General features: G+C 34.9%; 3 protein-coding genes across 5 annotated transcripts in view; 2 read left to right on the top strand and 1 right to left on the bottom strand.

Moving 5' to 3' along the window:
• The window catches only part of LOC140450190 (1-phosphatidylinositol 4,5-bisphosphate phosphodiesterase gamma-1-like), a 196,276-nt gene extending 194,313 nt beyond the window's left edge, over nt 1-1,963 (top strand). The window contains exon 16 of the transcript XR_011951982.1: nt 1,628-1,963. The gene's annotated coding sequence lies outside the window, so the exon portion shown is untranslated. The remainder of the gene's footprint in view (nt 1-1,627) is intronic.
• On the bottom strand, nt 828-1,637 carry LOC140450191 (uncharacterized). The gene has a single exon (XM_072543652.1). The coding sequence runs from the start codon at nt 1,597-1,599 to the stop codon at nt 880-882; it is 720 nt and encodes a 239-aa protein (XP_072399753.1). The 5' UTR covers nt 1,600-1,637; the 3' UTR covers nt 828-879.
• Nucleotides 1,964-2,657: 694 nt separating the features above from the next.
• LOC140450192 (aurora kinase C-like) overlaps nt 2,658-13,068 on the top strand; it is a 44,494-nt gene continuing 34,083 nt past the window's right edge. For 2 of the 3 annotated variants that reach the window (XR_011951983.1, XM_072543653.1), the window contains exon 1: nt 2,660-3,414. Coding sequence is in view for 1 of the 3 variants with exons in the window: in XM_072543653.1 (XP_072399754.1) it covers nt 2,946-3,414 (469 nt within the window). In the remaining 2 variants the exon portion in view is untranslated. Of the gene's footprint in view, nt 3,415-13,068 lie in introns of all 3 variants that reach the window. The other variant, XR_011951984.1, reaches the window with a different exon arrangement.

Below are 13,068 nucleotides of genomic sequence, written 5' to 3' on the forward strand. Positions count from 1 at the left end.
AAAAGTCCAAATGGTTAGATTCTGGTAAAATCGGTGCATTGGTGGTTTTAAATGAGGATAATTGGGCTCTGTGAAGCTTTCCCTTGCCGATAGGTGAAGATTAGATGGCCAACCTTTTCTTTACTTTAGAATTATCTTGTTTTGTTCCGCTTTTGTCAATATAACTGCAACAAAACCACCATTTTAATTATAACTTAAGTTTTAAATATTTATTTAAGATTTGTTTGTAGTATCCTTTCTTGTTTCCCAAGTAATAATGGCATTTAGTATTAGTTTTGCTTTTAAAGGGGGGAGAATGTTTAAATTCAAATATGGTTGCATAAATTAATTGCTACATTTTCTCCTTCCTCTTCCCTACAATTCCTATAGTATCAATCAAAAAATGGATCTCACGATCAATGGCAAGGAATTCAATAAGATGGGACAGACACAATTTGAAAGTCGATCAACACACACAAATCTACAAATTTGTGTACCTAAGGATATAGACACACATGCATCTATATTCTTTGCTAGTACCTAGGATTATCTTAAACCTTTACAATGTTTTGATGGTTTTTATTGTAACCATTTAAAATTTGGGTATTGTTTGCACCTTAAGTTCATTTATTCCACCAGGGCTATTGAAGGAAATATAGTTGATATTAATTTAATTATTATTATCTTGTAATAGATCAATGTTTACTTAATTCACCACACTATATGTATATGACTTTATTTAAGCAAGAGTAGCAAATTTTTACACTATTTGTGTTTTGTATGCATTTTACATCACTCAATGCTTAGCAATACCAAAATTAAGTTAATGTATTGAATGATGAAACATCTAATAATAAATTATTTTATTTAAAACAAAAATGGTACAATTTAAAACTAATTTTATTCTTGCTCATGATTAGGATCCCTTTGAACTCCTAACATTATCCATAGATCAGCAGGCTTTCTAAAATGATCCTCCAATAATATTAAACTCTTTTGATCATTTTCATATTTTATCCTGTATCTAGCATCTCTCCATGGTAATATTCCAGACATTGGTAATTTTTGAAGCTGTCCTATCGTGAAATTTAAACGTTTATTATCAAAAGGTAGATGTGAGGGAGTTACCATAATATACTTTTTAAGTGGAGATGAATAGTATATCCTTAGGGGCATTTGTGTAATCATTAATTGCAACATTACCACAATTCCAATAAATATTGCTAAATAAATCTCAAATTCATTTTGAGTTGAACGTTGTACATCTGTGCGAGTGCCTATAAACTCCATCTGATTCTTAGGAGACCCATATTTGAATATGATCAAGATAAAAACGATAGTAGCTGTAATGCACGTTCCTAACCGGCTAACTAGGATATATCGCTCCATTCTATTTCTATGAATTAATTCAAAATGATCTGGAACATTATCTAAAATAAATAGCTTCTCTCTGGTTGGCTTTCTGAATAAGTTAAAAAATGATCGTTTTGAGATTAAAGATGCATTATTTTTATATAAAAAAGATCCGTTCGAATGTAATTTAGAGCCATTAACTATATTTAAAATGTTTGATCTTTTATAATTATTTAATACTCTTCTACATACCAATATTATGGACATTGTAAATTTAAAATTTTTAATTTTGTAGGTTATTCTCCTTAGACCATTATGATGACATTCTTCTTTTTTTGGAATCGGGAGCAGAAATGTTGGAATTATATCTAGTCCATTGGATTAGAAATACTAAAAGAATTGAGAATATAAATCGGAATTATTTAGCAATATACTGTGCCATAGTTTAAGTATCTACCATTTTATTACTCGATTGTATCTACTTAAAAAAATAATTATATCAATAATTACTTAATTGTAATAAATTATTAAATATACATTATTATTTGTTTAAATAAAATTATTTCTACCCTGTAATCTAGTTTTTAGCTGATCATTCAGCTGATAGCTGATAAAGTTATTTGTTTCAAAACAGTAATAACAGCCACCCTGTCAAAAATCAAAAATGTCACCCTGAAATATAATAAACATATAAAATTATAAAATGAAGGAAAACGATGAAATATAATGTTTGATAAACTCCATTCGCTTAGCTCGGACAAATTTTGACAGATTCGTTGTCGGAAACCTACAACACAACAATTCCTACTTCTCAGTATTAATAGCTCAAGTATCCTGCTATTACAGACTTCTTTCTTTAAAAAAAGAAGAATTATTCTAAATAGTGGAAGTGTATACTAAACCCATCAAATTTTGGGTAGTATATATTTAAAAAATATATATTTAGTTGTTATAATTTAACATAACTATTTATTATATGGTGCAGATAAATAAATATTGATTGTCGGTAATTCGCAAAGTTCTATTTTATTTACTATTTAGTTTGTTTACTATTAATATTGGCTATGAGTACGGGTGCTTGGTTGTATAGTAATTTCCAGCCACTTTTAGTCTGTCAAAAAGTAACTTCGCAAAAAAATAATTACTAAATTCACTAGACAGTTCGGACTGGGATTAGCGAACCGAGTTTATTTTATAGATTTTTAAATGTTGCGTTCTTGTAGATTCAATCTCATACGTATATAAGTCACCACGCACCGCCACTCGCCACTCATTCTTAAGTCGACTTTACACTAGATGATTTATCATATGACAATATCATATGAGATTGGTTATGATTCGATTCTGACCAATGAGAATACTTTCGGATCATCGTGTCGTCGGAAATTGGATACATGGGACTTCGCCTTAACAGGGCGAATTATTGTGACTTGTGACAGTAGACATGAGTGAAAAGTGAAAACGACCGTTGAATCAATTGAATATTCAAATAAAAAACTGACATTTTTTAAACCAGAAATATTACTTTTACTGCAAATAATAATTTTAAGGACAAGCAGCAAGCTTATTATAATTCGTTGAATGCACATATTTTTACATTGTTAACTTGAAGAATGGCTCAGAAACCAACTTTAAAGGAAGAACATGTTTCAAATAAAGAGAATGATCCAAAAGCTATAGCGCAGGAAAATACAAAATATTTTGATGGTCAGAAAAATAAAAAAACTATAAAAGATAATGTACATGCTAAGGAAAATAAAGCGGAAAATACTGCCAAACAAAACTCGGATGGGACAGCTAAGCAAGAAAAACAGAAGTGGACGTTAGGAGATTTCGATATTGGTAAACCTTTAGGAAAGGGCAAGTTTGGAAATGTGTACTTAGCTCGTGAAAAGAGATCTAAATTTTTAGTTGCCTTAAAAGTTCTTTTTAAAACTGCTATTAAAGAGTTTAAAAATGAACATCAAGTTAGAAGGGAAATTGAAATTCAAAGTCATTTAAGACATCCTAATATTTTAATAATGTATGGTTATTTCCATGATGAGTCTAGAGTCTATCTAATTCTTGAATATGCACCTAATGGTAAGATATGAACAACATTTACAATTTTTGATGAATTTTCTACATTTTTCTAGAATTTACATGTGTCTTGGAATATTTTAACCCATTTTTAATTAGGTACATTTTATTTATTTTAGAATGTAACTGATTCTCTAATATATGCTTATTTAACTTAATTGAATCTCAAGCCTCTGGGATTCAAGTGATTGAACTTAAAATTGAATGGGTGAGTTGAAAAGGGTACACATTTCAAAATGATTATTTTGCAGGAACCAAAAAGTTTATATCTCCAAAACTAGGTAAATATGTTACAGAAAATGTTTCATTTATGAACTTTCACAAATTCATAATGGCTAAGTTCATAATTGAAACATTTTTTGAACATATTTAGTTTTCTACATATAAACAGTTTTTTTTGGTTTCTGAAAAATAGGCATTTTTGAATGTGTATCTTTTTCAACTAACAGTTTCAATTACAGTAGACTCCCGTAAATTTGGCCAGCTCGGGACTGGACTGTATTCTGAACTTAAAAGTGGCTGAACTAACAGATGCCTATCTGAAAAATGCCCATTTATTGTTTGTAGGGATCTAGGAAAAACAAAACACTTGCCGATTAAGTAGAATACAACACATAGGAATACTCTGACATATTTAATACATGAAAAGACAGAAAGTTACAAAAATACTACTAAACAATACTTACAGAACTCTAAACCTAATAAACTTGTACTATTACTGTACATTGGTGGTTTGGCTTCTTAAACACTTAAAAAAAATCAGTTATTTTTTTCTGAATTTTCATTTCTAATGATTTTTTATGTGCAAAGTCACACCACTTTTTAATAATCATTACATCAATAGCAGTTGCTTCTTTTTGCTGTTCGATGTAGGTAGCTGCCAATTGCAAAGTTGATTTGTCTTCGGTGTAGCTCATTTTATTTTCTTCATCTTCCTCTTTACGCTCAGCAGCATCTGCATCATTATCTTTCTAATTTTCCTAGCGAATGACACACTTGGCGATTTCATCAATGTTCAAAACCTCGTTGTGTAGCTCCTTTTCAAAGTTGATCCACTGCAAAACATCTTCAACAATGGGACCACAGTTCGGTAGTTGCTGAAGGTCATGCAATACAGCTGTGTTGTCATCAGGTTCGTTAACAAGAATGTGTTTGACTCATCTGCTGTTGTGTTTGCTTGGTCAATCTTATCTTCTATATGTGGCCAAAGTTTTTTCCTAGACTTAACAAACGTTGACAGTGGTATTTCGTCATATTCCTTGACCTACATGTACACAACATCCTTCATATTAAATTACTTCAGCACTTTTAAGAGGTCTAAGTTGTCATCAGTCTCAAGTTTGGAAAGAACTTCAAAAAACAGTTTTCAGCAATACAATTTTTGATGAATTCTCTTGAAGCACTCAATGACCTCTTGGTCCACTGGCTGTTGAAGACTGGTTACATTGAGTAGCACGAACAGCAGTTTAATTTCTTTTTCGTCACACTGAAAATCTTCCTGGTGAGTAGGCGTGTCATCTAGAAATAGAATAGTTTCTGTAGGCAGTTTTGATTTTATCAAATGTATTTTTATTTTTGGAACAAATTCGCACACAAACTATTCCCTGAACAAATATGTGTCCATCCATGCTCATTTCTATGACTGATAATACACGGAGAGTTTCCATGTTTATGTTCTTAATCACTCTCAGTTTTGCTGCTGTGCCAAAGACAACTAGGAGTATCTTGAGGGTCCCGAGGCATTTAAACACAGGGTGACCATTATCCTCTTTTTGCTGACTTTAAACCATGCAGCAGATGTTTCTTGTCAAGTGGCAAAGGTTTTTCTGGGCAGAAGTTTAAACTTAATTCAGTTTTATCAATATTGCAGATATCCTGCAGACCAAGGGACCTCCTCCGTTACCTTCTTTATCAGTACACCCATAACAAGATTAAACAGGTAGGGTTTCAGTGAAGAGTATTGATGCAAATCAACCTTCATTGGAAAACTTTTTGGTCAATCTGCATAAGTCCTTACTTTGGTGTACTTTTCCTCATACATAATGTCATCAGCTAATCTCAGATTTATTAACATTTCACCATTGATATTGTTTTATCAACAAATCATTATAGGTAATTATGATAATCTTATTAAGCTGGAAATTTTACATCAACAATATATTTTTTTAATTTTTCATACACATTCCAAAGCAAATTTATGTAAAAACAAACATATTTTAATCCCTGATCTAGCTGAAAATTGTAATGGCCCTTGTATGGATCCCTAATTAATCAATATGGATGAAAATTTGCACATTATTTTTTTATAATAAACAGTGTTCAAAATAACAGCTTTTAATTCAGTACATGCTCATAGGATTTACAACTGTATGTAATGTGTACTGCTTTGGGAATGCATCTATCGATCATTGAGACAGGAATTGGTCCAAACATATACCAAGCGTATGGTACTGAACATACAGTTAAAGAACTAATTACATTGGAGACTAAAATATTTTCGTCACACATTTGCAAAACCAATTACTATAATGGACAGTATATCAAGAACTTGCCAATCTCTCAAAACAGGAATAAACATCAGAAGTGAGTGTTTTATCCAATTGCTCATGTTGTCATAAATTCTTGAATTACCACAAGATATCTCAGATGAATTCCAAATGAAAACTTAACAAACACTACTATGTGCAAAAATCACCTACAAGAAATCTCGCATCTTGAAAAATACAAACTAAATAAGCTGAAATAGTCTTGAATTCAAAGCTCTTTACTTAATAAAATATACTGCTTTAACAGCGTCATTCAGGTCCTGCCTTAATTCATCTAGCATCTCTTTAGCTGCCGAAGCTTTTCTTTGTATGGTACAGTGAATAAAGACACATTCTAGAATGACTGCTTTAATTCTTGTTACAATACCACCAGGTATTCCTGTCATTACATGTGCACCATCTGAACATACCCCCATGCACTACAGCCAATCCAAACTATGTTTTGTAATAAAATCATTCACTTTATTAAATATTTCAACTGATTTTGTACAAGGAAGGGACTCGCCGAAATTCTTCTTTTATTTCATTTCCGTGCAAAAAGCTGCAATAGACCATCGCCATTTGCAAGGCGAAAAAAATACTGAACATTATTTGTTCTATAACGGTTTCCCCAACATCATTGGCCATTTCAAGTATTCTATGACTAACAATACTATCAGAAAGTGAAACGGAATTCAACTTTTGGTTGTCTTTTCCCCCAAAATACTATCAATTTTGGCAGCTGGTAAAATAAGTCTTTCCCCAATTGTATGATGTTTTCTACACTTGGTTATTTTTAAATTGGACAAAAAAAGAAGCTTTAACAGCATTTTCGTTGCTTGTAGTAAATGCAGCTATTTTCTGAGTTTAGCTTGTTTCATTTTAAAATAATCTAGCAGTTTTCCTGATAGGTTCTTGTGCTTCAAATTAAAATGGCGCTGCAGCAAAGAGGGCTTCATTGAATGATTTGAAAAGACCCCAAAACATATTACATTGTGCGTCTGGCTCTTCGTTAAGATTGATAAAAGAAAATCCCATTTTTAAATAATTTGAATCATATCGTTGAGTAACTGTTTTTTGTTTCTTATGATTTAAGTTTAAATCAACATTTGTTACCTTGCTTGAAGTACATGGTAAATCACTTGTTTCTTGAACATAACATTCTTCTATAGCTTCTACGGGTCTCATTAACCATTTATCCATTACTTTATAATCAAAATAACAAGCCTATGTGGCTAACGTAAACTTACTTGTGTGTACTGTGACCGGTATTTCGACAATGCTCCCGTATTTTAGTTATAAAGTCACCTACTGACCTTGTAACGTAAAATACTATTTTAATTTTCTTTGTGTTATTTTATGCGGTGCTGATTTTAGTTGTGTTTTTGCATAGCACTACAAGTAATTATATGTATCATCAGTTACCATAGGTTGAGAACCGCTGATCTAGAGGAATATATGTATTATTTTTTAAGTTGTTATGTGGCATGCTGAATTTTTCCAGCTTCTTTTAGAAATATCATTAACACACTGTCTTATGAAGTCTACAACAGTACTACTTAAAGTGAAAGAAATATTTTGTGGCCTCTCGTTTGTCTTCAATTGTTGCCCCAAATGTACTATGGAATTAAAAATGCAATAATAGGGTGGGAACTCCAGCACTGTATGTCCCATTTTCTCTGCCAATGTACCACAAACATATAATTTGTTTTATAGAAAATGTCTTGTAAACTTTAAAATCTATTTTTTGGTATAATAGTCTTCATAATACATAACATTCACAGTCATGGATTTTCAGTTTTGTATTATTTGAGTTTGAAGCTTTACTTAGTTGGCGACTGTGACAGCTTGCATTGTCACTATCTCGCTATTCTGAGAAATGATAGGCATAAAACTAGTTTGAAACCATTCTTCAAAAAGTTCTGCCATTGTATATTCATGATAGTCGTCACAGCAATCTTTAATATTGTTTGCACAAAACCCAAGAGCATTTGGAATTCAACTATTCTCTGATATAGCATATAAAATAATTATTCTTTAGTTTGAAACCATTCTTCAAGAATGGATTATTTAAAAATGGGAAGAGAAATGGAAATCGATCTAGACATAATAGACACAATCGAAGCCAAAAGTCTTAACTGGTATGGACACCTTCAGAGAATGCCTGAAAATAGATGGCCAAAAAAAATAGAAGAATGGACTCCGCCAACTAGAAGAAAACGAGGTAGACCAAGACGGTCCTGGAGAGACGATGTCGACGATGCAATGACCGCCAGAGATTTAACAACTGAAGATTGCTTCGACAGAAAACGCTGGAAATTAGGATGCGAGAAGCGGCGCCAGCTGTAGAAGACTCGCTTATATATATATATACCATTCTTCAAAAAGTTCTGCCATTGTATATTTATGATAGTCGTCACAGCAATCTTTAATATTGTTTGCACAAAACCCGAGGGTATTTGGAATTCAACTATTCTCTGATATAGCATATAGAATAATTATTCTTTTCCCTTTATTTGGCGGATCTCTTATTATGCACTTTCCGGAGGAATCGGCTAATTCTTAGGTGGCGTTGAATGCGTGTTTTCATGTAGCTACCGACGAAGAAGCATTCCAGCAGCTTGTTAACATGATGATAGCGAACGTTTGATAACAGATATTGCACAAAAAAGAAGAGGGATGCGTGTCAAACCCATAGACATAATAAGAATAGTATCTTATTATGTCTATGGTCAAACCATGTTTCGTTGAGGTCAATATTGGTTGATGTTCAGAACAGTATTTTATTATTGAAATTGCCTTGTCGATTTTACAATTTCGAAAGCCCATACTTTTAAAAATCCTCCATAGACTCGTGAGGCTGCAGCTTAATTATGTTTTGTCAATACTGTAAACTTGTAAACTTTTCATCTTATCAAGCCTTTGTAGTATTCGTCAACGCATTTGGTGGAATCGGAATCTTTACGCATCTTTTCTGATTCGATGGTATTTGATGTAATTCTTTTCGCTGTATTCAGAGGTCATCATCATCATCATCATTTTGCCTTTATCCCCATGCGGGGTCAACTAACCTAATTACATTTATCCATAAATTTTTATCTTGGGTCATATCAATACCAATACCCTTTACCGAAATGTCCTGCCTAAGTGCCCTTCCCTTAGGTCTTCTTTGGTGTTCCTCTCCTACTCCTTCCAGGAACTTTTTTTTCGTCTTTATAGAGGGGGGGTTTGGAATCTTCAAAAGACATCTCAGTCCAGGGGACGCCGCCTGACTGACCTTAGTGCAGGATTCCTTCTTCGTACTCCCGACGATAGTTCCCGAGGTACTTTAAAATGCCCTCTCGTCGCCGAGTCTACGCCGAACGCTTACCTGCTAAACCAGACCCTCCTCTGTCATTCATCGATCCGGAAGCGGAATTGCCGCTGTAAGGCCGGCATCACTTCCGAAGCACTACCTTCATTCATCCACAGACTGTCAGCAAGGAGGCTCTCTGTCTCGTTCCAGGTAGCGCGTGGAAGACCCTCATCGTTCCTATTACAGTATAACTCCCAGATGGGCATTTTCTCCTTCACCACAGTCTGACTCACACAATCTAACTCATACAGTCTGACCCACTTTTCTACCTTCAACTTCCAACATATTTCCCTCTTACCTTTGCCGTTGGCCCAGCAGTCTTTCTTCCTCTTCTTTTTCTTGATCACTGCATGGATGTATTTGTGTATACTAGTCCAACCTGCTTTATTTTCAATCATTCTCTCAATCATTTCTCTCACTGTAACAAAATTCACACCTGTCTCTCTTTCCATTCTGTTGCTTTTTATTATCCATCTGTTGCACTCTAATATATGTCTCCCACAATATTTGCATATTCACTGGGGATTCCTTTCTTATTAAGTGGCCACTATAGAATCTCTTGTGGAACTCTTATTATCTGCTTTCTCAAGATCAATGAATACCATATGAGCCTTTGGGTCTTTATTTCTGTATGTTTTTATCAACTGTTTTATAATGAAAATTGCATCTACTGTTGATAAGCCTTGCATAAAGCCAAACGGATTTTTCAGTTTTTTCCCTTATCAGTCTATCTATGTTTAGTTTTTGTCAGAACTTCCATAATTCTATTAATAAACCTGTTAACAAACATGTTCCTGTCTGTGCTAATGCTATTTAGACTTCCTCAGGAATATCATCGGGTCCAACTGCTTTTGACGTGACAACGTCTTAAATTAGGTTGTGGCTCGGAGTCACTCATGAAAAAGTGTAACGCCCACTCACGTCTGTTACGATGAGTCACCGAACGAGAGAGAGGCCCGCCGGACCGGCGAATGCCTTGCGTCTCTCTCCCACTCAAACATGATCGGTCCGCTGCGCGCGCAGCACTAGAAAATTAGGCGCGTTGAATCGGTGCGTGCTTGTGTCTCTGTCTTTCTCGAGCGTTCTTGGCGTTGGAAAACCGAGAAAGCGTCATAATACAAGTTTACACGTGTGGTTAAAGTATCGTCAGCTGTGTCTGTAGTGAAAATGTGGAGTGCTTAGATTCGTCATTTACAACAACTACAACAATAAAGGTAAATAATTGTACACTAATATTTCATTATCGTAAACTATGATTGATTGATTAATTGTTAGATTAACACAAAAGTTGAGAAACTGAGTTTATAGGTTATGTCATACTATTGACAAATGTTGATAGTGTTAAGTAAATTATTAGTTTAAATCACTCTGCAATCAATCGTAATTCAGTCGATTCAGTCATATCAATAAATATTCTACCGAGAAAAAGACGTTGTCACGTAAAATCTTCGCCCGTAAAACCGACTTTACAGGCAACCGATTTTTTCTTTCTTTATTTTTTGAAGTGCTTGAACCATTTCCTCGTTTGGTATGTTGGTAACCATTACTTACTGTTATTGTCTACGATAACACAACTGGCATTCTGTCAAATTATTCATTTAATAAACTGGCAAAGTACTTTTTCCATCTGTTCCATCTTTTTCATGAATTAGTATTGTTATATTATTATTAATTCTAATTTATTGTTTTTATTTATTATTCAAGGTTCTACACTTAGAACACTTAAAAGTTTGTTTAAAGTCTTTATTTGTACTAATTTATTTTATACTTTTTCGCTTTTTGGGACTATAGAGCCAGACTTTGTCGTTCTTCTTAAAGCACCCCTTTTCGGCTTGTGTATCGTACCGTTTCTTCATTCGGTAGCTAGCGATCTGAAGATGGGAACGGACCAACTCGTGTACATCGTCCATTCTTCTTCGTAATTCAATCACATAATCTTCACCTGCTACATCTTCTCCAGGTCGACACCCAAACTCTAGATCACAAGGTAGTCGCATTTCGCGTCCGAATAGGACTCTGGCTGGTGTCTGGCCTGTTGATTCATTAACAGCAGATCTGTAGGCCATTGTGAAGAACGGAAGATATTGGTCCCAGTCTCGCTGATGATCGGACACCATCTTTGTCAAATACTTGCCAACTGTCCTATTCATTCGTTCTACCATACCATCCGATTGCGGATGATACGAGGTAGTTCTTGTTTTCTTCATGCCTAGTCTATCACATATTCCTTGGAATAGATCGCTTTCGAAGTTCCTGCCTTGGTCACTATGGATCTCCAAAGGCACTCCAAATCGGCTGATATATTCTTGGATCAACTTATCTGCAACGGTGGCGGCCTTCTGGTCTGGAAGTGCGTAAATCTCGACCCACTTAGTGAAGTAATCCATTACTACCAACATGTACTTGCCTCCATTTTCACTTTCTGGAAATGGCCCAGCGATGTTCCAAAGCTATTCTTTCAAACGGGCTTCCAACATTATATTATCTCATAGGAGCTCTCTTTTTTCGGTAAGGCCCGTTACTCGTAGCACAAATAGTACATTTCTTACACCAGTCTTTTACGTCGTCGGAACTGTTCATCCAATAAAACCGTTCCCGAATTCGCTGAAGGGTTTTCTTTACACCAAAATGCCCTCCTGACGGACTGTCGTGTAACTGACGAAGTACTTCGGCTATTCTGCTGTTTGGGATCACCAACTGTCTTCTCTTCTCTGAACCGTCATCATTTTCCAGGACTCGTTTGAGCAAGCTATCTTCCATGATAAATAAGTCCCACTGGGCCCAATACATCTTAACTACTGAGCATAAGTTTGTTTGAGCATGTTTCTTGCCAAGGTGGTCGACGGTTTTCCTCTTTCCATTTTCGAATTTTCTTCGATCTTAGTAGACGTCCAGTCGTCGTTGACCATCGTTGTTCTTAGCACTGCTTCTTCCTTGGATTCCGTCTTGTTGCAGTGGGAACACTCTGCTAGGCATGGTCTTCTGGAAATATAATCAGCGTTTCTGTGGCTAACTCCGGCCCGGTGCTCAATCTTGAAATCGTATTCTTGGAGTCGTTCGATCCATCTGGCTATCTGACCCTCTGGATTCTTAAACTACATCAACCACTTAAGGGCGGCATGGTCGGTTCGGATTAAAAACTTACTTCCATAGAGCTATTCATAGAAGTGCTCTACTGATTTCACTACTGCTAGAAGTTCTCTTCTCGTGATACAATAATTCCGCTCAGGTTTTGAAAGAACTTTACTAAAATATCCGAGGACTCGTTCCTGTCCTGCTTGAATCTGAGACAGCACTCCTTCAATTCCCACATTACTTGCATCTGTATCTAAGATGAACTCTCCGTCTGGCAGTGGATACCCTAAAATTGGTGCTGTTATTAAATGCTTTTTCAAGGTCTCAAAGGCATTTTGGCAGTCTGTATCCCAGCGGTAATCTCTTGCTTCCTCTGTGAGTCGCGTTAATGGCTTAGAGATATCTGCAAACTTCTTAATAAACCTTCGGTAGTAAGTACATAGTCCCAGAAAACTTCTCACTTGATGTTTGTCAGTAGGTTCTGGCCATTCCTTAATGGAATAGATTTTTCCCTTATACACGGCCACTCCTTTACTGACTATATGACCCAGATAATTGACTTAGCACTTCTTGGGGTTTAACATCAATTGGGCAGCTTTAAGTCGATTAAAAACGTTTTCTAAATTCTTCAGATGATCTTCAAATGTCTCCCCCAAGACGATTATGTCATCTAGATAAACCAGGCATGTTTTCCAAGATAAT

This window comes from Diabrotica undecimpunctata, chromosome 9 (genome assembly GCF_040954645.1).
Source record: "Diabrotica undecimpunctata isolate CICGRU chromosome 9, icDiaUnde3, whole genome shotgun sequence".
Lineage (NCBI taxonomy): Eukaryota > Metazoa > Arthropoda > Insecta > Coleoptera > Chrysomelidae > Diabrotica > Diabrotica undecimpunctata.

What these genes read in the sequence shown, in the direction of transcription:
- LOC140450191 (XM_072543652.1), bottom strand. Translation starts at nt 1,599, where the DNA reads ATGTCCATAATATTGGTATGTAGAAGAGTATTAAATAATTATAAAAGA.